Source organism: Chrysemys picta, chromosome 9 (genome assembly GCF_011386835.1).
Source record: "Chrysemys picta bellii isolate R12L10 chromosome 9, ASM1138683v2, whole genome shotgun sequence".
Taxonomy (NCBI): domain Eukaryota; kingdom Metazoa; phylum Chordata; order Testudines; family Emydidae; genus Chrysemys; species Chrysemys picta.
In genome coordinates, this window is record NC_088799.1 from 16,505,726 (window position 1) to 16,526,880 (window position 21,155).

The window sequence follows — 21,155 nt, forward strand, 5'->3', positions numbered from 1 at the left end:
TGCCTCTAACTTGCAATGGTGCTGGATAGGTTGACAGAGAAGAACTTGGCCCTATGTGGTTTGACTGGTGCCATAGAATGAGTCCGTATCAAAGCTGGGATTAGAATACAGGAGTTTCTAGTTCCCAGTTCTGTACATTGAATAGAAATGATCCCCTTTTTGTTCTGGATTCAAAAGGTTTAACAGCTGCTTTAAATAGTAAGGTACCATGTGAATGAAAAATTTTGAACACAAAAGCCTATAGTTCTGTTCTTAATGCTAGCAATGGAGATAGGAACCCTTTAATTAAAAAACAAAAAAACACAAAACATAATGCTACAATGTTTGATAATCCAAAATATTACAGCCTAGAGTAGCTACTAGATTTTATCTTTTTGGATCATAACTGTAGACTCTCCTTACATTGGATGGTTGATAAATATGCCTCAGTAAGGACAGCACAAGTGAGAGTTTTTATAATTCCAAGTAGACCAAGATCACAGAGGGCTAGGGGATGTGTGTGACAGCACCCCTTAGCTTGAAGTAATAATAGCAACCTATTGCATGGTTTCCATCATGCAGAGGGGGTTACAGTTTTGTCTAATGGTTTTCAGCCCATACTATTAAAAATTGTTCCAGCACCTCTGCAAGTGTTTCTGGGATTGCTGTTAAGATGTACTAAAAGGCATCAGATATGAAACTCAAGTCAACCATGTAATTAGGAATTATTTAAAAAGCCACACTAGCAAATGAACATGCTGCCTCCAAGAGAAATGGGCTTTGGCACCAATCTCTGACCAATTATAAAGCAGCATTTGCTGACTGTCCATCACAGGCGGAGGCAGAGTGGCTGAGATGCAGGAGCAGGTACAGATCCTGATCTCAGCTACACTGAAGACAGCAGAACTACTCTGGATTGATACCAGTGTGATTCCAAATTTAATTTGGTTCCAGCTAAAGAGATGTAAAAAGTTAAGCATGTGGGGTTTCCAGAGGTCTGACAGTAACAATATTCACATAAAATCTTTCAACCTGAAGGTTTCCTATACAGCACTCCTAAAACACATCTGAAAATAGGATGAAAGTCTCAGTATTCTCACAATGGCAGCAGGGAGGGAGAGGGGATAGTTTGGTTAAGACACTGGGTGACTCCCTTTTCTTAGAAACAAGGCATGGATACTTTTAACACCTCACAGCAGACAGCTGCACAAGTTTGAAATCTCATTTGGAAATGACCAACAATTAAATTACTTGCAATAAGTTTCTGTATTTTAGCATAATATGGTAAAATGCATGATAAGTAATTTAGCTGTCTCAGGAAGCTGAGGCGATAAGTCAGGGGTTGGCAACCTTTCAGAAGTGGGGTGCCAAGTCTTCATTTATTCATTCTAATTTAAGGTTTCACATGCCAGTAATACATTTTAATGTTTTTAGAAGGTCTCTTTCTATAAGTCTATAATATATAACTAAACTATTGTTGTATGTAAAGTAAATAAGGTTTTTAAAATGTTTAAAAAGCTTCATTTAAATTTAAATTAAAATGCAGAGCCCCCCCTCCCTCTCGACCGGTGGCCAGGACCCAGGTAGTTTGAGTGCCACTGAAAATCAGCACGTGCCACAGGTTGCCTACCCCTCTGATAAGTCAAGACAGCTGGATTATGAACTTGTAGGTTCAGGGAGTCAGAATGTTGTATTCCTACAGCATCTCTACCATTAGGCTCTTTCCCTAATCAGACATAAAAAAGGCTTATGACTAAAGTGTAACTTACCAGTCATTTGAGTCATTCCCCTTCCTTTTTGTCTCCCCTTGAAGCTACATTACACTCTATGGATCTAATCCAGTTCCCATGGACTTCACTAGAAGTTGGATCAGGCCTCAACTGGGGCAACAACAAAGACTTTAATATTTAAAATATTTATATGAGAAAATCTAAGATACACATCATGGTTCCATTTGTCTAATATGTATTAAAATTCTACTAAATTTCTAGTAATCATATTTGCTCAGTTTCCACAGCTGCTAGTAAGCCTCCCCCACACTGCCATACTCTCTAATGCATACAGTACAGATTTGAGAATGAATTGATTGAATATTTGAGTCTTATACATTACCAGATAATGATCTGAAAAAAATTAATGTGCACTAGTTGATAGAGAAATTAAGTTGAAAATTCTCGTCTACCCTGTACCCAGAGCAGGTTTTGGTATAACATCACCTCTAGATGTTAACCTGCATAGTTTTCTGCTTAAGTTTAAAATTTTGAATAATTTATTTTCAAAATTGGTTGAACTAATGGTAAACACATTTTATCAGAAAAGAGTAACTTTATTACACTTGTTATATAGCTATAGGGAGAAAAATCAATGAGACCACTAACATTTTATTGCAATAAGGAATTTTTAATAGAGTAACTGTTTAAATGTTCCACTAAATATAAATAAAATTGTTCCCATTAAAGTCATCCTACTAGACAGCATATAAGTTACGAAGTTTAAGTCAAAACCAGTAAGGGGAGTAGAAGCAACTTACTCTGAAATACTTTGATTTTAAAAGTAGCCACATATCTTAAGAGAACTAATGCTGGTCAGTACCTTTATTATTTCCATATCTATGTTTTGGACCCTGTGTCTGTTTTGGAAGTGCATATGCAAAATGTCACCACTCATCTCCTATCTAACCCTAAAATTTTTAAAACAAGTACAGTGAATTTAGTATTTGTGGAAATGTCTAATAGAACTGGGCAATGAAATGCTTTATGTCCACAGAACAGCTCCCAACAATAGTGCACCCTTTCTTATGTTACCCTGTCAATGTGTCTCAGAGCTGAACACTGCAAATTAGGGTTAAGGGTAATCAGGAGTTCAGTGTGTACATGAGTTGGATGTTCCATCCACTTCACGAAGTTCTTTTTTAAAGATGTTATATGAACCAATGAAGTTTGGGAGTCAGTGGATTAGAGGATAGTTCTATTTCCGTGCCTAGTTAAGCTAGGAATTCTCTTGCCAGGGGTTTTGAGATCTAGACACCTGTGTACTAGGAAATGGACTGCCATCACAAGCTCATTTCAAATAGGTCATTGCACAGACAGCAGGTGACAGCTTTACTAAACAGTTATTTAATAATATTATTGCAATTTAGAATGATTAAACTTAATTTTCTCAACAGGATTAAGATGTCATTTCATTTTAGCTGGGGAAATAGAGATAAATTCATTGCCCTAAAGGCTTCAAACGCAGGTAGCCCAATTGTTTATTACTTGGAAAAATGCTGGACCTTATTTTCAAATATTAGTAAAACCATCTTCAACTTATGTATTACACACCTTTTTGTTTTGTTTTGTTGTTTTACACATGTCAGGTGCCGTTCTCCAACTGGCTTTTAAAAACTAGATAGAGGCCAAATGTCAGTCTGTCTTGATTTTAATTCACTGAAATCAATGGGAGTTTCACCTGAATAAAGACAAAATTTAGCTTCAGTGTAGACTACAAAATGGTTTTACCACCCTGCATTTTATAGTAAAAGCAAGGGTTCCGTGCTGTTCTTGCTCATCTGAAAGAAAGATGCATGTGTACCATTTTATATATGATACTAGTGGGTGTTTTAGGGGGGTACTGAGATACATCACAGAACCAAATAGCTAAAGAGTGTTGTACACAAAGGACTGCAGTTCAGTTCCCAATGCTAGCAACGGCGATTGGCACTGCAAGCATGGTAGATATTAGCTTCTGCCTGAAGGCAGTATGTTGTTCAAAATAGTTGCTAAACTGAGTGGAGAGAAGATTTTTGACCCAGTGTACTATCCCATTACACACGCACATCTTAAGGTAGTGGATGGTAGTGATGGATCTGTTAAAACAAGTCACTGTAAACAGCAATAACACACAAATGTCAAAGTTTGCCAGGGAACAGGTTAATAAAAATGTCTTCCGTATGAATAGAAAAATGCGTAACAGATCCAATCTCTGTTCCCCATACAATAAATATTCAGAAATAGTATGCAAATTAGACCTTATCAATGCACATGTAAAATGTATATATTTGCACAGTCAGAAAAATTAACATCTTCATTCAAAACACTGGTAATGGAAAAAAAATTCAAGAAATTTTTTTTGTCAGTTATTGAAAATTCAAGCAATAACTAGCATTCTTTCCTCACAGTGGTGTCAGGGAGGAATAATATCTGTATTCACTATTTCAGTTCGTCTGAAATTGAACGATTCAGAGGAATTATGTCGTCTTAACTTTTTAAATGCTTATATAACTAAACACAAAATGTCCTCCAACAGTCTAGCAAATAAGAGATGTGTGAAACAAACTGAACATTCAAATTGCTTCAGCAGTTTTAAAAACAATTTGATCTTGGTCATCTTTTGAATTAGCTTTTTTGTTATCTGGACTTCTGAACAGGTGAATACTCTCAAGATGTGCCTACTTATCAGTTAATATAGTACTCCAGTTTCTGAATACAGAAAATGTTAAGATTAACATTAAGGCATACAGACAGCTGTGTTATCTGCTTTTGTTTAATAAGGATCAATTTACTCACTCAAATACATGGAATGTTGGCAGGAAACTAAAGCTCCTGGGACAAATCTACCAATCAAACAGATTCTGTGAGGTCCTCCATCTTGCATTTCTCTAATAAACACACCCTGAAATGGCTTCAATTATACAAATTGAAATTTGGATAAAACTTCTAAATAATAAGTAACAGTTTAAAAAAAAAAAAGGGGTTGCTTTATTTTAAAATTACGTACAGAATAATTTCTTCTTGAATTATGATGGTGGGGGACGTGAGGGGGAAAAGAAGACAGCCTTAGTTTCCAAACTATGCTGTTCCCTTTGCCTCCTCGAGATGACATCTTTCTCTGAACCAGATGTACAAAACAGTTTGGATTTCTTAAGTTGGTGGTACACAATTTGTACACAACTGAAAACACTGCAGCCAAATAGCACTACCAGCTTGTATGTCTAGCAAAATACTTTAACATTACCTTCTGCTAAAACTAGTTGTCTTAAAGTTCTTACAATTTTATAAAGATCAAGAAAAATGTCAAGAGAGCCATGAGCTAAGAAGTGCTTTACTTAACTAGCTATCAAATGAATATACTAGGAATAATGTGAGATTTGGTCATTCAACTTTTACCATTTTACAAAGCTATTTTGAGTAGGCTATACTTACTGAAAAGTTATGCAAGTACCAGAAAATGACAATAGGGAAACTATGTTCTTCGGAAGGTTTGAGAACTATCTAGACAAATTATAGGATCTGACAGAAAACTTGTCAAATTGACACAACTTTTGTAAATGTGTATTAACGACTTCAGATTGTACCAAGTAATCAAGCTAATAGTTTTTTTAAAATGAAGAAACTAGATATAAAACTGTTTGGATAACGTGTATTTCAGCAAACAAATGGAAAGAATGTTACTGTAACTACATTTTGGTGATCAGCCAATGAAGAAAATCCAATTGTTTTGCACATATTCAGTCTCAAAACTACAGTGAGTTAGGATTTTTCATGTAAAGGCCTAGTTTCTTCTTCTTCCTCCTCCTCCTCTTCTTCCTCTTCCTCACAATCTCCTTCATCAGTTTGCTGTTCAAGTTCCTCTTTTGTGATCATTTCAAAATCATTTCCATTTCCACTACTATGCTGGGATCGGTCATCCTCACGCCTATCACTGTCTGTGTCTGAATGCCGCTCCCCTCCAGAGCCATCTGCTCCTGAGTTGCCTGTTGCTTCGACTTTTCCATCCTCATCTTCCTTTTTCTCACTATCTGATTTCTCCTCACTGTCAGACTTCAGCTGCTTTTTGGACTCTGATTTCTCCTCTTTCTTTGAGTCTGCTTTTGGTCCCTTGTATTCGTGTGTGTACAGGGGCCTGAAGGAGTCAATGAAACCCACGTCTGCTGTCAGATTTGGCAAAAACCAGAAGTGATGCCTTCCTCCAGTTATCAGCCAAATAATAAGGAAGAGAATGCAGCGGGCTGTGAGGAGAGAAAGTCCAAATATTTTATATAAATATTTACAACATATAACAACTGTGTTCATTAGATGCCTCTCCCCTGCTGTACTCAAAATCAAGTTGAGGACAGACAAAAAACACAAAATACAAATGAAACCAAATCCCTGGGCTGGAAGGATGGGTCTAACACTGTGTTCTGATACTTAATGGTGGTGATCAAGAAGTAGGCAAGGGGGAGAATTAAAAGGTGCCATCTTTCAACACCCTCCCAAAAATAAAAGTCTGATGGTAAGGTTTGATGATAAAAGTTAGAAACGGTAAAGAGCTAATAGACAGAAGAATCTATTCCCCTGCAATAGGATACAATCATTTGATCTTAGCCAAAGACCAAGTTTTCTCTATTAGTTTGTAAGTCTCCATGAAAAATAAGAGGGTCAGTGATCTCCCATCTGCATTTTTAAGCATTGTTTTGCTCAGTTACACACCATGCAAGTCAAAAAGAAAGCTTGATTACCTACATCCAGCTCCTCAAAGGTAATTAAGCTCCTAACTTCCACTGATTTCAGATGTGAGGATCTGGGCCCAAATCCTTAACAGGTGAGTCATGTTCTCAGTTTTATTTCTTTTGCAAGTGTCTGTGTTGGTCCTGAGCTATTCCTTTAGGGCATTGCATCTAATTCTGCCTAGAAGGCAGGTGGTCAAAATGCAGGCCTCTGATATCAAGATGCAATGTGACTCAAGCTGTTTTACTTTCCTTTGTATTCTATCTACAAGCAATGCCCATAAGTTTATAAGTAGCACACTGTTTCTAGGTCTGGTGATTCCACCTCTGCCAAAAGCCTGAACTGGCTTTTCAGGAGGAAGCACTGCCTCTAATTTGTAGATGATGGTCCTTTTTCCCCCTCCCTGTCGTCTCAAACTTTCTCTCTTCACTTTGGCCACTGTTTCTCCTCCAGTTTAAAGACCCCACCACCGTGGCCACCTTTCTCATCTCCCAACCTTACTAACATGTCTCACATTAGAGCCGCTGCTACTATCTAGCGCCTAAAACAAGAGTTTTAGCAGCAAGAGAGGTCTAACACGAACAGTGGACCAGAGAGCTCTGATAAAACAGAGGGCTTGTGCTGTCCTAAGGACATTGATCTCCACTATGCAAGATCAAGAGTGCACACCCTGGTGTAAGCCTGCAGCCTGAAATGAACCCTGAGGAACACTTTTTTCCAATGCCACAATAGTGACATATAGTGGCCATTAAGGAATTACTCACATAAGATTAATCTATGGCAGTAGTCCCCAAACTTTTCCTCTCGTACCACCCCCCTTACCAGTAATGGAATGTGTCCACAGTCCCCTGGCCAGGAGCAGAGGCAGAGCCAGGAGCAGGGCTGTGGTGGGGAGGTCAAGCCGGGGCCGGGAGCAGAGCTGAGGGCAGAGTGGGGCTGGGTGGCACTTTCTTCCCTGTGGGAGCTGGCCTGGGCCCCCCCAGACATTCCTCCACACTCCCTAAAGGGGTGCATGCCTCACAGATTGGGGACCACTAATCTATGGCTATTTTAAAGAATAGGGGTAAAATTTTCAAAAGTTAAGTTGACAGACAGATTTAGGAGCTTAAGTACTTATTCCACTTTTACAATTAGACAGGGTTCTAAGTCACTTAGACACTTCTGAAAATTGTACCCTGCTTGTCCTGTTCATCTAACTTCTATTGAAAACAAATGAAACTTACCAACAGCAAGGAGGAGAATACTGGCTACAAAACAGCCTGCGCCTACGCTGAGGTAATAAACACCTACTCGCATCTCTGCAGGCCAAAGTGGGAAGAGAGTTGCAGCTATAACCGCAATCACTAAAAATGAAGATAAGAGTTTGAGAAACATGGATAAGATACCAATTAAAGGGCTGTAGTGGTCTGGTGTTGCATGTAGTAATGTTCGTACAGCATTTTGACCAGGCATCAGTAGTGTAGCTAGGGTGGGAGTGGGGCAGTGGCCGCTCCCCCACTGAGCACAAGTGGCGCCTTGTCAATTTCTTGGCGCCTTTGTACTCGCCCGGGGGAGCAATTAAAAAAAAAAAAAAAAAAAGGCGCCATCCGCTGCGGTGCTTTTATTTTACTCACCCGACGGTGCTCCAGGTCTTCGGCGGCAGTTTGGCGGCGGGACCTTCACTCGCTCCGGGTCTTCGGCAGCATTTCGGCGGCGGGTCCTTCGGTGCTCTTGAAGACACCTGGAGTGAGTGAAGGGCCCGGAGCGCCGCCGGGTGAGTAAAAGCGCCGCAGCGGGTGGCGTCTTTTTTATCGTTCCCTCCACCTGGCTACGCCACTGCCAGGCATTCCCATGATTTGATTGCCATTCAGAAACAGAGTAGGATTTCTGTTGGCCCACAAATACACATATATAAATTACCAGCTTAGGCTATAAAAACCCAACAGAACATGCTTAAGTTTGGAGAGCAAGTGAATATCCCCACCCTTTCTTTTTTTGCTTGTTTTTCAGTCCCCACCCTCACCCCCTTTGTCTTCCTTACAGTTGTGCAGTTTCTGCCCTCCTGCTATTTGCTGAAGTCTACAAGATTGCATAAACACATAACTGGCTCCCAATACCACTTTAGAAGCTAAGCACATTATCTTTCAAAGCCCTAAATATATCATGGTCATATAAATTATATCATCTCCATAGAGAATTGTGCTGATAGAGAGAGGATATGAACATGGAACTGGGAGCCAGCAACTCCTACATTCTAATGCCAGCTCTGACACCTGACTTACCCATGTTGCCTTGCCTTGGCAAGTCACTTCACCTCTCTGCCTCAGTTTTCCTCATCTTATAATTGAAATAAACAATATTTACCTACCTCAGAGAGGGTTTGAAAAGATGATTTGTATAATTCTCAAGATAAAAAGCACCATATAAGTAATAAGTATTCCCTGGTAAGTGTAGACAGAACCCAATATACAGAGCATACCGTACACAACATTCCCACCAGTTGTAGCATGTAACATGGTTAGGACCTCTATATACTGATCAAAAATATTTATCCATCTACCTTAGGCATTTCCAAGATGCCCATCACCATAGTGGTTAGGCATAAACTGTCAACATGATTCTTTAGAAAGGTGCTACCATGATTTCTAAACTCAGGGAAGTTGGGTGCCTTTTGGGCCCTATCTTTTTCCATTTCCCCATTACACAGCAGCAGCTAATGAAGAAGAATAGACCAGTGTGTAAACATTAAAATTGGTCTAGACTGTAAAAAAAAAAAAAAAAAAAATTGCTTGGGCCAATGATCTACATAAATAATATTGGGAGGTAGACGGGAAAGGGTATCAATTATTAGTGTTCAGTACCTATTAAGGACACGATCTATTAGTGTTAGGTGCAAATTGATAAAAATGTTAATTCTGTGTCTTAATATGAGAGAATTAAAAGGAGCCTCACTATTCTGAGGTTTTTACTGCATGCACCTTTTCTCTCATTGGTACCAAGGCTGAAGCAGGTATCAAATTAGAACAAAGTGTAAACACTAAAAGGTTTGTCCATGGGAAAGAGACAGATGTCTTGAGGAACATTAACATCTATTCTTACTTACCAAGAACAAGTCCCATGGCAAATGTTTTAAAATGAACTGGGTCATAGATCCACACATACACCTGCAGTAAGAATAATCAGGTTAAAATTAACAAATTATATTCCCAAATAAAGATCTTTGGTAAGAGCTTTCAGATTCGTTTCCTCATCTGCATGTTTCTTTATTACCATATTTCTCTAGTACTATGTTACATTCACCACCAGGTGCCACTCTGCCCTCCAAGTCAGCACTGAACCATGGTACAGCACTGTGGTGAGGGGCACTGCATTGCTGGAGGTTCTGTATTTTTGGATGAGACATGAAGCCAAGGTCTATGTCAATTCTGCTCAGTGAAGTAGCTGCAGAAGCAGATATATAACCTTGTCACTACCACCCCTTTAAGCCTACACAAATTGCCTCAGCAATGCACGGATCTTAATCTGACTCAGTGAGCAGAAGGCCTAAGCACAGTATTTTTACTGGAGAAGGATGTATAATATAAATATTTAATATTACACTGGTGCCATATCTTGTCATGCACAAGGATGAAGGCTGGGAGCTTCCAGCATCTGATGAATGCTCTTATTAGAATATATTGCTCACACTCTGGTGTGTGTTGGTGCCTTTATTTAAAATATTTTAATGACTTACTAGTATTATTTACTCCTGAGGGCATTCTGTGCCCAAAAAATTAAAAATTCTGCACACAGTATTTTAAAATTCTGCAAATTTTATTTGTCAAATAAATGTGGAGGCTCCAGCATGGCTTTGGGAAGCACAGGCCACTGGTTGCACAGAGGTGGGAGATCACTGTGCAGCTCCCACCCAGGAGACAGACTCAGCAGTAAGGCTGCACCCAACCCTGACACTGCACAAGGACTGGGCCTGCCCCAGAAACACCCCAGGACCATGCCCCTCAGTGCCACGTGCACCAGGTGTGGGCAGGCAGTCTCAGCAAAGCAGGATCCAAGTGTGGAGGGGTTTGGTGTGGTTTGAGAGGGTTCTGTGTGGGGCATTCTGGGTGCGGGCGGCTCAGTGGGGGATCTCGGTGCACAGGGGATCTGGATGCACAGGCACTTTTTTGGGGATTCTGGTTGCAACAGTAATGGAAGTCTGCAGGGGGGTCCAGGTGAAGGTGGTTGGGCTCAGCAGACTGGGGATCCGGGTGCAGGTGGCTTGTTGGGGTAGTCCAGGTGCAGGGGGAGTGGGACTTGTTGGGATTCTGGGTGTGGAGGGAGTGAGGCTTGGCGGGAAGGTCTGGGTATGAGGGGGTCTGGATGCATGGGGGTTGTGTGGATGGGGGAGCTGTTCCCTGTACAGTGATCCCTTCCCCTGCAGCTGAGGAGCGATGGGTGCAGGAAGCGGGGAGTTTGCAGAGCTTCCTACAGCCAGGGGAGAAATCTGGGGGTAGGTCTAACACAGTCCCAGATGCCATGCAGGGGAAGAGGAAGTCCTCCCCAGCCCAGCTGGGACTAGCAGTTGAGCCCAGTGCAGGATAAGAGCCACCAGCTAGGTCTTCCCCAGTCCCGCCCTCTGCCCCACAGTGATTTACCTCTATGCCAGCTGCCCTGGGCACCCAAAACATACTGCTGGGGAGAGTCGCATGTCCGCTCTTGTGGCTTCCCCGTCAGAAAGTCATTTTTTCTGCGAGGAAGAAATCTGCGGGGGACATAAATTCTGTGCATGTGCAGTGGTGCAGAAGTCCCCCAGGAGTATATTATTTTCCATTAATAATACATAGCCCTTTACACTTTCAGCCTCTTACAAACATTAATCCTCATAGTTCCATCAGAGGTAAAGAAAGGCAAGTTACTTTCACCTGGCTTAGTTGAAAATACCATTTAGCTGTATATTTCTACTTAGGACTTGAAGTTTAGCATGTGACTGGCATAAACTTCCCTAGCTCTCAAAGACTGACATTTTCTGGTGCTGGTAATTGTGTCTCATTTACTGACCAACCAGTGGTGCCTCAATGTCCCACTTGAGCATTAATTTGTAATGCTTTAATGAGTGGGAAGCATGGAGCTCTCTAACCTCTCAGAATCATTTGTGAGCAAGAAATTAGCTAAATGGACAAAAGGTAAGTCATCAAGGGTTCATCTCCCAACTGTAAGGAAGTAGGAACACATCAAAGGATATCTTCAGAGAATTACAGGTAAATAATTTTCCCTTCTCTTAAGCAACAAAATCACTTTCCTGAATGGATTCCTAGAAGCGTTACTTCTTAAAAGAAGCTTTAGCCAAGGATAATTTTTGAAAGATGTTTTCTTTAGGAGTTCACATTAGGTAACAGACTCACGGAAATGAAAGAGCCTCAGAAATAACACTAAATCAAAGGGTTTATGGAGCTTTGGAGGTATTGGCCATGAAGCCATAACTTCCAGTAAAAAACAAACTCACTCATGTTCCCAAAGGGAAAAAATATATACTGCTCTAAGTGCCAAGAGGCACCCAGGAGAAAGAGATAAAGGGAAAACAGACAGCAAGCCAGGAGGCTCAAAAGAAGACAAATGTAGGAATAAACTAAGTAAGGGAGATAAAATCTATCTAAGAGGCTCAAACAAATGGCAATTAGGAGCAATAATTTATACCCAGTACCAGGGTACAGTGTCATCTTAATCCCCACTGTTGCATCACATTGTACCAAAGGTGTTCATGGGAACTACACAGTCCACTTGAACCACGAATTCACTCACCCTAAGGAAAAAACTTCTTGCCAAAGTGTAGAGTACTTTGAACTAGTATGATTAATGAAAAAAGAAGAACAGGAATACTGGTGGCACCTTAGAGACTAACAAATTTATTAGAGCATAAGCTTTCGTGGACTACAGCCCACTTCTTCAGATGCATATAGATTCTAATTCGGATACAGACTAACACGGCTGCTACTCTGAAACCTATGATTAATGAATGTCATTAAAGCCAGATAGCATCTTCATCTAGTAGTGAAGATTCAAAGTACCTGACAGCAGTAACTGGTGACCTTCACAGCTGAAAAGAAGGTGACTGTTACGTCAACTGCATACCAGACATATACAAACCCACTACTATAGGTACTCACCAATTTTGTGAAGAAAGTTTCTCTCGATGTATAGTCTGCAGGATAGGCAGAGAACTGGAACCAGTCATAACAGTCACAGTCCTTATGGGACACTCCTTTGCTGACCACCGTCAGAAAGGAATTTAAGGAAACATTCCAGGGGCCCAATGAGAGACAGCAGTTGGTCTATGCACGAGACACATTTCCCTCTGTTTAAATGGGTAAAATCACTGAGAAGTACAGGAATTCCCTCTTGTCTCAAGATATAAGTGCAAGGGCAGGAATCCAGACAGTATGGTATTATTAGAGAAGTAAATCATCGGATTTAAAGAAGAGGCAAGTGAGGCACGGAGAGGTTAAATAACTTAAGGCCACACAGAAATTTGGTGGCAGAGCCTAGTTTAGAATTCAGGCGTGCCTGACTCCCAGTCCCATGTTCAGACCATGAGGCTTCTAGATGGCAACCACTTTGGACTCCCTTCCCTGTAGCTGAATTTGAAGTATTTAAAAATACTTCAAAATGGCATGACCTACTAGCAACAGAGGCCAGCAAGTTTCCACCCATGCTGGTAACTATCAAGAGGGCAGAAGGAAAGTCTGGAGAAATTAATCAGGTTCAGTATTTTATTGTCAATGTACTGGTCACCGATAAATATAGGAAGTGTAGAAATAAAAGTTACACACAAACCTCACCTCATTTCCATCCAGAAAAATTTGATCTTCATGTGGCTCAAGTTTAAATTTTCTCTTGGTTTCCTTTTTCTTGGGTGTTCCTGGGTTCTCATCCTAAGAACATATATCAATCATGAAACAGAAGGAATAATTAAAAAGGAATTTAGCGACTGTAAAAGGCCCCAGATTCACAGGTCCCATTTTGAAATTTTGGCTGCATCCATATATCATTATTACAAAGTTGCTTACGAGTGCTGAACAACAAGAATACTACTGCAGAAGCACTCCCCATTTTGGATCGAACAACCTTACCCTTTAAAAACTAGGTTTTTCACAGTAGTTAGTAGTATCTGCTAATAGGTTTGACTGTCTTCTATTTTGGGTTGCACTTACCTTCTTGCACTCTTCTTTCTCACCATCCTTTCTCTTTTCCTTCTCTTTCTCCTTCTTAGTCTTTTCATCTTTGCCACTTTCCTTCTTGCTCTTTTTCTCATCCTCTTTCCCACTCTCAGTCTTTCCTTTCTCTTTCTCTTTTTCTTTTTTTGCATCCTTATCAGGCTTCATTTTCATCACTTTCAATGCTCGGTGAAAGAACTGTTTCTTTAGGAGTCTTACAATAAAAAGGTTATATTACTAAATCATTTAGGAGTTACTGGTGTGGTTATATGTTTAGAACACAATTATGTTATTGGATATCTGTGACAGCATGATGCAAAGACCGTGTCACACCAAGCAGGACTGGTTATTAATAAACATAGTGAGCCTGATTCTCCTCTGCCTCACACCTGTGTGCCTTCTTTGTATGCCTGTGCAAAGTGGGAGTAAAACTTCTACATTCCTGATTCGGTTGCATTTTGCAGAGATGTAAATGACAACACCAGAACCAAGAGAGTGGAAAATCGGGTACATTGTTTAAATTATTTTTCTTACACTCTCTCATTTGATACACTTCCTTTCAATATTTCTCTTTAATTACATGTCAACATTACTCACAGCAGCAGGAGATATGGGAAGTGGACATACAACTTATCAGGCTATGTGGTTTAGAGCTGTAAGTTGACCCAAGATGTACTACTGGAACCAACGTAACACACTTAAACAGTCACATTCTGTGCGGTCCAAACAGAAACTTGGTGCCAAGTGAGGGGGAAAGTGTTGGGGAGACTTTTACATCTGAGAAACCAAGTATTTGCCAACTGAGCTAGCCAGAGCATAAAATACTGTGGTCATGGCCTCTGCCATGACAAGGGCAGGTCAGGCTAGGACTGCGGGAGGCAGGGATTAAAACACCAGAGAATCTGGCCCTTACTTTGTGGTCTAGTTAGTTTGAATTGTTGCCATCGCTTCACCCAGTAATTGATTCTCGTCCTTTCATTTATCTATTATTAATTATTATTATTATTATTATTATAGATCAGGTACCTTTGTCACAGCTATTTACCTAAATATTTTGTAGGGAAAGAAATCAGCTGAACTACTTCATTGGAAAAACTATATGCAGAATGATATTAAAATAACACACACAGCTGGAGGCACAACAAAAATTAAACAGATAGAAAGAAAAGAAAAGCATGGTTTCATTCTTTTTTCCTTTTTAAGGCAGAGTAACTTTACTAAGAATATGTTTGAAAAATAGTCCAGTTCTGCTAATCTGATCCTAAGCTACATTGCTTTCAGCCTGACCCTGCAGTTCCTATGCACACAAACTCCCACTAAAGCCAGTGGGAATATTTAATGTAAAATAGCAGTAGAATCAGGTCCTCAATCCTTTATTCAAAAGAAAAAAAAAAAAGTTACTTACCTTACAGTAACTGAAGTTCTTTGGGATGTGTTTTCCACGTGGATTCCACTCTCGGTGCACATGTTCCTCATGCCTGTAAGACTGGATTCTTTTGGCCAGCAGTGTCCATTGGGGCCACACCTGTGCCCTAGATCTCCTTGCTTCCCATCCACCCCCCACCTGAGGCTTAAGGGTGGAGCAACCCCAACCATGGTCCTTCGCCAAAACAGAATCCCAGAAGAGTAGGACTCTAGTAGCAAGAAAGGAGGGCGGGGTGTGGAATTCACCTGGGCAACACATCTCAAAGAACCAGTTACTGTACTGTAAGATAGTAAGCGCTCTTTCTTTCAGTGACTGTTCACACAGATTCTACACTTGGTGAGTAACAAAACAATCCATTTGCTTGTAGGTGTCCTACTTAAACAAAAACGGCAAGACAGCCCTACCAAGATAGGCATCCATTCTGGAAGCCTTTGTCAAAGAATAAGTGTCCCCACAATAAGGGTCTGAATCCCCAACCCTTCAAGCTGATGTAATGGCAACTAAAAAGGCAGTGTTCACTGATAGCAACCTGTTCCCTATACCACCTAAGGACACTCAAAGGAGACCCATCAATCCCGTTAAAACTATACTGAGGTTCCAAGAGGCAGGTGACTCCTGAACTGGAGGGGGCAAAAAAATAAAACTAATGAATAGGGCCATTAAGGAATCTAGCCACTCTAGGATGGAAAAAATACAGTTTGGCCCTGGATAACAGGGTGCTGTGCAGATATTATTGCTAGATAAACCCTTATGGAAATAATAGGAAGCCAAAGTTGTTTCAGGTCTAGTAAACAGTCCAATTAGTTGAAATGCGAGTTGTTGAGCACCACAATAGTTTAAAATCTTTTTTGTGGAAGAAGATGGCTCTTGCTGACCTGAAATCTAACAAGACTTCTATGAACTCTCTGCTTTGAGTCAGTGTGGCAAAGAAAGTTAAGGCTACTTTAATCGAGTTGGTCACTTGTGGTGATCTTTCCTGGATCAACCCATCATTAGGATATTGGTAGACATGGATCCCTTCTCTCCTTAAGTGAGCTGCTACAACTGCCAAGTCCTTGAACAGTACTGGTGCTGTGGAAAGACCAGAAGACAAGATACCATACTGGTAATGAGATGTTCCTACTAGGAATCTGAGGTATTTCCTATGAGCCAGATGTATGGATATCTAAAAATAGGTGTCTTGAAAGGTTAGAGCCATGAAAGTCTTGAGGATCTATTGGAAGCTCGAGTCACCATCCTGAACCTGAAATGGTAGATGAAGTTGTTGAGACATCAAAGGTCCAGAATAGGATGCCAGCCACCTTTCTTCTTTGGAATGAAAATATAATGTGAATAAGAACTCCTTCCCCTGAACTTAAAGGGCACCTCCTACCACTGTTCAGAGATGCAGGAAAAAAACCAACTCTTGCTTCAACAGTATCTCAGAAGAGGAATGGGGAAGGTACCTGAAGGGTAGTAAACAACTGGAACTGCATGCAATACCTCTTGCTGACAATCTCTCACACCCACTGGTCCACAGCGATCCCAGCCCAGGCGTCCCCGAAAAAAGAAAGACAGTTGCCAAAAGGGCTCAACTATGGCATGAAAACTGCTGTTGAGAGGAAGTCATTGAGTGCATTGTAGCAGAGGAAGAAGCGATGGGTTGTCTATTCTGGAAGCTCTGCTTCTCCCTTACTCGCTCCAATGCCCTCAGAAAGTTATAAGTTATAAGCATGAATCACCACCAATGTGATCATGGTGCATGTGGATGTATCAGATACATCCAAAGCAACCTACAGGGAAGTTAAAGCTATCAGCTGCGCCTCTAGCATGATGGATTTTAATTCTTCCTTATGCTCCTACAGCAGTCTTTCCATAAACAGAGAATTTGTCCCAGTTCAGATAGTCATATTTTGCCAAAAGCTGGTAGTTGGGAGATCAGCAGAAAAATTGTCTTCTCTGCCAAACAGATCTAGTTTCTTAGGGGCCTTTTTCCTTGGTGATGTTTCTGGAGGCCCTTTCTGCTTGGATCTTTCTGTAACAGCCACTATAACAAGTGAATTTGGCACTACAGGAACGGCCATGGTGGGTCAGACAAATGGTCCATCTAGGGTCCAATATCCTGTCTCTGGCAATGACCAGTGCCAGATGTTTTAGAGGGAATGAACAGAACAGGACAATTCTGAGTGATCCATCTCCTATCATCCAGCCTGAGCACTTGGCAGCTGGAGGTTTAGGGACACCGGGAGCATGTGGTTGCATCCCCGACCATCTTGGCTAAAAGCCATTGATGGACCTGTCCTCCATGAACATATCTAATTCTGTTTTGAACCCAGTTATACTTTTAGCCTTCACCACATCTCATGGCAACGAGTTCCAAAGGTTGACAGTGTGTTGTGTGAAGAAGAACTTCCTTATATTTGTTTTAAACCTGATGCCTATTAAGAAGCAAATAAAAATACTTGAAGCCCTTAGGAGGAACTTCATACTGTCTATCCACGCTTTTGTAAGTGGCAGGTATCGATGCTGGAGCCTGCCACAAGTCCACTGTAGGTTCTAATAATCCCTTGTTAATAAGCATAGAGTCTACTAGACATGGAAGGGTGCAGAATGTCTAGCAGCTTTTGCAATTTCTCTTGCACTAATTTCAGTGGGATGTCAAGGGTCTTGGCCATACATTTCTTCAGTTTTGGAATGCCTTCAAGTCATCCGTTGGACAAGGTAGAAAGATTGGCTGCCATATCAGGGGAGGAGGATGAAATTGTTCCCAGGATCAACTGTTCCTCTGCCCCTGCCTGTTATAGCCTCCTCCCTCTTAGGGGAAGACGATCTTACCCTAGATGTGAGGGCAGAGGACGTTGGTTTGAGGGCATATGGCTGCATACACCAGGCAGTCCAGTAGGGCCGTGACTGATAAGTAGGAACTGAGGAACTGTTGGGCCCACTCTGCCCTTATGCCCTTGAGTGCAGGGGCTGGAGGACATCTAGAGCACAGGTCCAGCCCCAACAAGCACTGCTGGCCAAAAAAATCCAATCTGATGTGCATAAGGTGGAATCCACGTGGACAATCACTTGAAGAACAACAAGGCATTTACAGCTTCTCCCAATTTCAGTCTTTATTGGAAGGTTCGTTTTGTTCCTACAAGTCATAAAGTAGGAACTTAAAATCTATCTTTGTTGCCCTCCGATGCAGCCGACAGGCTCTTGATTGACTGCTGCTGGAGATTTGTGGGTTATAGAGCCCAGGCCTTCAGAGCAGCAGTCCCACAAGAATTCTTACATAAGAACAGCCATAATGGGTCAGACCAAAGGTCCATCTAGCCCAGTATCCTGTCTTCTGACAGTGGCCAATGCTAGGTGCCCCAGTGGGAATGAACAGAACAAGTAATCATCAAGTGATCCATCCCCTGTTGCCCATTCCCACCTTCTGGCAAACAGAGGCTAGGGATACCATCCCTATCCATCCTGGCTAATAGCCATTGATAGACCTATCCTCTATGAATTTATCTAGTTCTTTTTTGAACCCTTTATAGTCTTGGCCTTCACAACATCCTCTGGCAAAGAGTTCCACAGGTTGACTGTGTGTTGTGTGAAGAAATACTTTCTTCATCTGAAAGAGCAGCTATTCTACTAGATAAACATAAAATGTTTGTGGAATTGGGATAAAGATACTTACTTTGCTATTATTTTACTGTCTCATTTTTCCTCCAGGGGTGCTGCTCCAGTGGCAAAGCCACCAGTAATTACAGGATTGGACCCAATAAGTTCTTCTAATTGTTAATAACTATATAATTACAATGATTAAACTACATTATTTCTATGTTACTGATACACCACAAATATTTTTTCAAACATTCTAATCAAAAACATACATTGCTTCAGCAGTCTATTTTGAAGTAACTATAATGTACACACAAAAGGTTAAGAAAAACAGTGAAAATATCATTTTCAAAAGTATCTGTCCCATTTTCAAAAGGGTCCAAGTGATTTAGGGCCTTCAGAAAATGGGACTTTAATGCTTTTGAAAACTGTACTTTTTATTAAGACTATTTATCTTGACTAGAAGGCCCTACCTGTTGCAATAGTCAACTATAGACTCTCGAGTTGTAAATAAGGCTTCTTCTCCCTTCTTGGCTTTTGCCCATTTAGAATCCAAAAGGCAGTCCACAGCTTTTGAGGCTGAAAGGAAAAAAGGAAAAACAAACCTGTGATAAAAATATAGAAAGAGCTCACTTCAATATTTGATCCGCCCAAATACTACAAAAACAGAATCTGTAATTAGTTCTCAGTTTTGCTAAATACAGGAACAAAACCCTACCTGCATAATGAAACAAAAACACCCCACTCTCAGAGAGAGAGATGCCAGTGTTGCAACAGAACTCCCACTGATGCCAATGGGAACCTTGCCTGCATAAAGAATCCAGGTTCAGATGCATACTTTTTACAATAATAGATTTCAAACCAATTTTAACAGGACATTGCAAGATCAGATCCTATCCCAAAGAAGAATTCTGTTATAATTCCAAAACTAAGGGGTGAGGATTTTCTGTTTTTTTAAGAAATTCCAATGGAACCTTAAAAAAAGAGATTATCCTCTACAGTAGTTTGTGCTGCTAGTGAATGAAAATAAAAAAGTTAAACTGATTAGTCCATTTTTACTATCCATGCTGAAATGCAGGAAGTACAACATGTAAGTAGTTAAAAAAAAAAAGTCAGATTTTAAAAATTTATTTCAAGGCATGATTTTTTTAACGTAACAGTTCAATCTTTAAATATTCTTGGTCAAATTCTATGAAAGGAAGCCATGTGACTATCTAAAGCAAAAATCTGGCACAAAATATGAAACGGATTGTTATGTCCAGGCTCTAAAAGTAACAGCAACACACTAATCATGGAGCAGATAAGATAAAAAGAACAAGCGTAGAGTTATTTGTTTATCCTGGAAAATTCTGATTATCCTGTTCCCAGAAATTGCTGTCCCACACCTTCTATATAAACTGGCCTGCAGACACCAAATGTCCAAACATGTACAAAGGTGTAAGCATATGCACACAGGCTCAGAAAGAGTGTCTGAAATCATAATGAAGATTTTAAAGCTTAAAACAACCAAACAAAACCAAACCCCAACTCCCATAACTCAACTCTCCGAGTGATCCGATTAGTTACTTTAGCAGTTTAAAAGCTCCAGCACAGATCCTGGCCCCCAATAAAGTTACTTTGCACTGGCAATACAATGCAGCTTCAAGCCAATTTAACCAGATACCAGTATATGGAAATTTCTCTGGCATAGTGGAATATTCAGATGGCAGAAAGATAATGTAGCCAGCCCCACAGCATTGCTTCCCAGTCTCATCATAGAGGGCATTTTGGGGAAACAAGGCCTGGCTGGAGTGTTGCTGTGCTCTGTTACTCCTTGGCTACAGAATGGCTGTGGGGGCAGCTGCAGTCAGGTGTTTAGTGAGAAGGTAATTTACAGCAGAACTACCTCTGTCTAACTCTTCAGCTGCACTGACTGGAGCTCTGGCACAACTGATCGTACATCCTTTTCCCCTTCTGTTTTAATATTTACACTTTGTACAATAGCTATCGCATAAACAGGCTGCCAATCTGGACTCCAATTTTAACCCTTCAAAACTGAAAGCCTTTGCTTTCAGCCGATCATTACTGAAGTATTCTATTAATGTTATTGATTATACCATGTGATCTCCCAGTTTGAGGTTGTATGAATGTAAAACACAAACACAACTGTTTGTGTGTGTAGCTAGGAAAAGAGCAACAATTTTTTCACTCTTTAGTCTGGTGTATTACATATTTTTTTTTACAATCTCTATTATTGAGGGTTTTTTTTAAAAAAGCATAATGTCATAGAACTATAATCCATACAGTGCCAGAGCATCATACCAGTAAAGTGTAGACTTCATGAAAACACTTCCAAAATCCAGTCCAATCACATGGAACACAATTAAGTCCTTACTCCAAATTCAAGTTTGTTGGAACTCTAGAATAGCTTCACGGCAAAATATATTGTTGAACTATTCTGTCAATCATAGAATCATAGGACTGGGAGGGACCTCGAGAGGCCATCTAGTCCAGTTCCCTGCACTCATGGCAGGACTAAGTATTATCTAGACC

General features: G+C 40.6%; 1 protein-coding gene across 5 annotated transcripts in view; it reads right to left on the reverse strand.

The window, feature by feature from the left end:
- Positions 1-2,358: 2,358 nt before the first annotated feature.
- SEC62 (SEC62 homolog, preprotein translocation factor) overlaps positions 2,359-21,155 on the reverse strand; it is a 124,120-nt gene continuing 105,323 nt past the window's right edge. For 2 of the 5 annotated variants that reach the window (XM_005299240.5, XM_042853755.2), the window contains 6 exons: positions 19,097-19,202; positions 13,616-13,832; positions 13,244-13,336; positions 9,532-9,592; positions 7,673-7,792; positions 2,359-5,968 (listed from right to left, as the gene is read on the reverse strand). In XM_005299240.5, coding sequence (XP_005299297.2) covers positions 5,490-5,968; positions 7,673-7,792; positions 9,532-9,592; positions 13,244-13,336; positions 13,616-13,832; positions 19,097-19,202 — 1,076 coding nt within the window. In that variant the 3' untranslated portion in view covers positions 2,359-5,489. Of the gene's footprint in view, positions 5,969-7,672; positions 7,793-9,531; positions 9,593-13,243; positions 13,337-13,615; positions 13,833-19,096; positions 19,256-21,155 lie in introns of all 5 variants that reach the window. The other 3 variants (XM_065557802.1, XM_008164969.4, XM_065557800.1) reach the window with 2 other exon arrangements.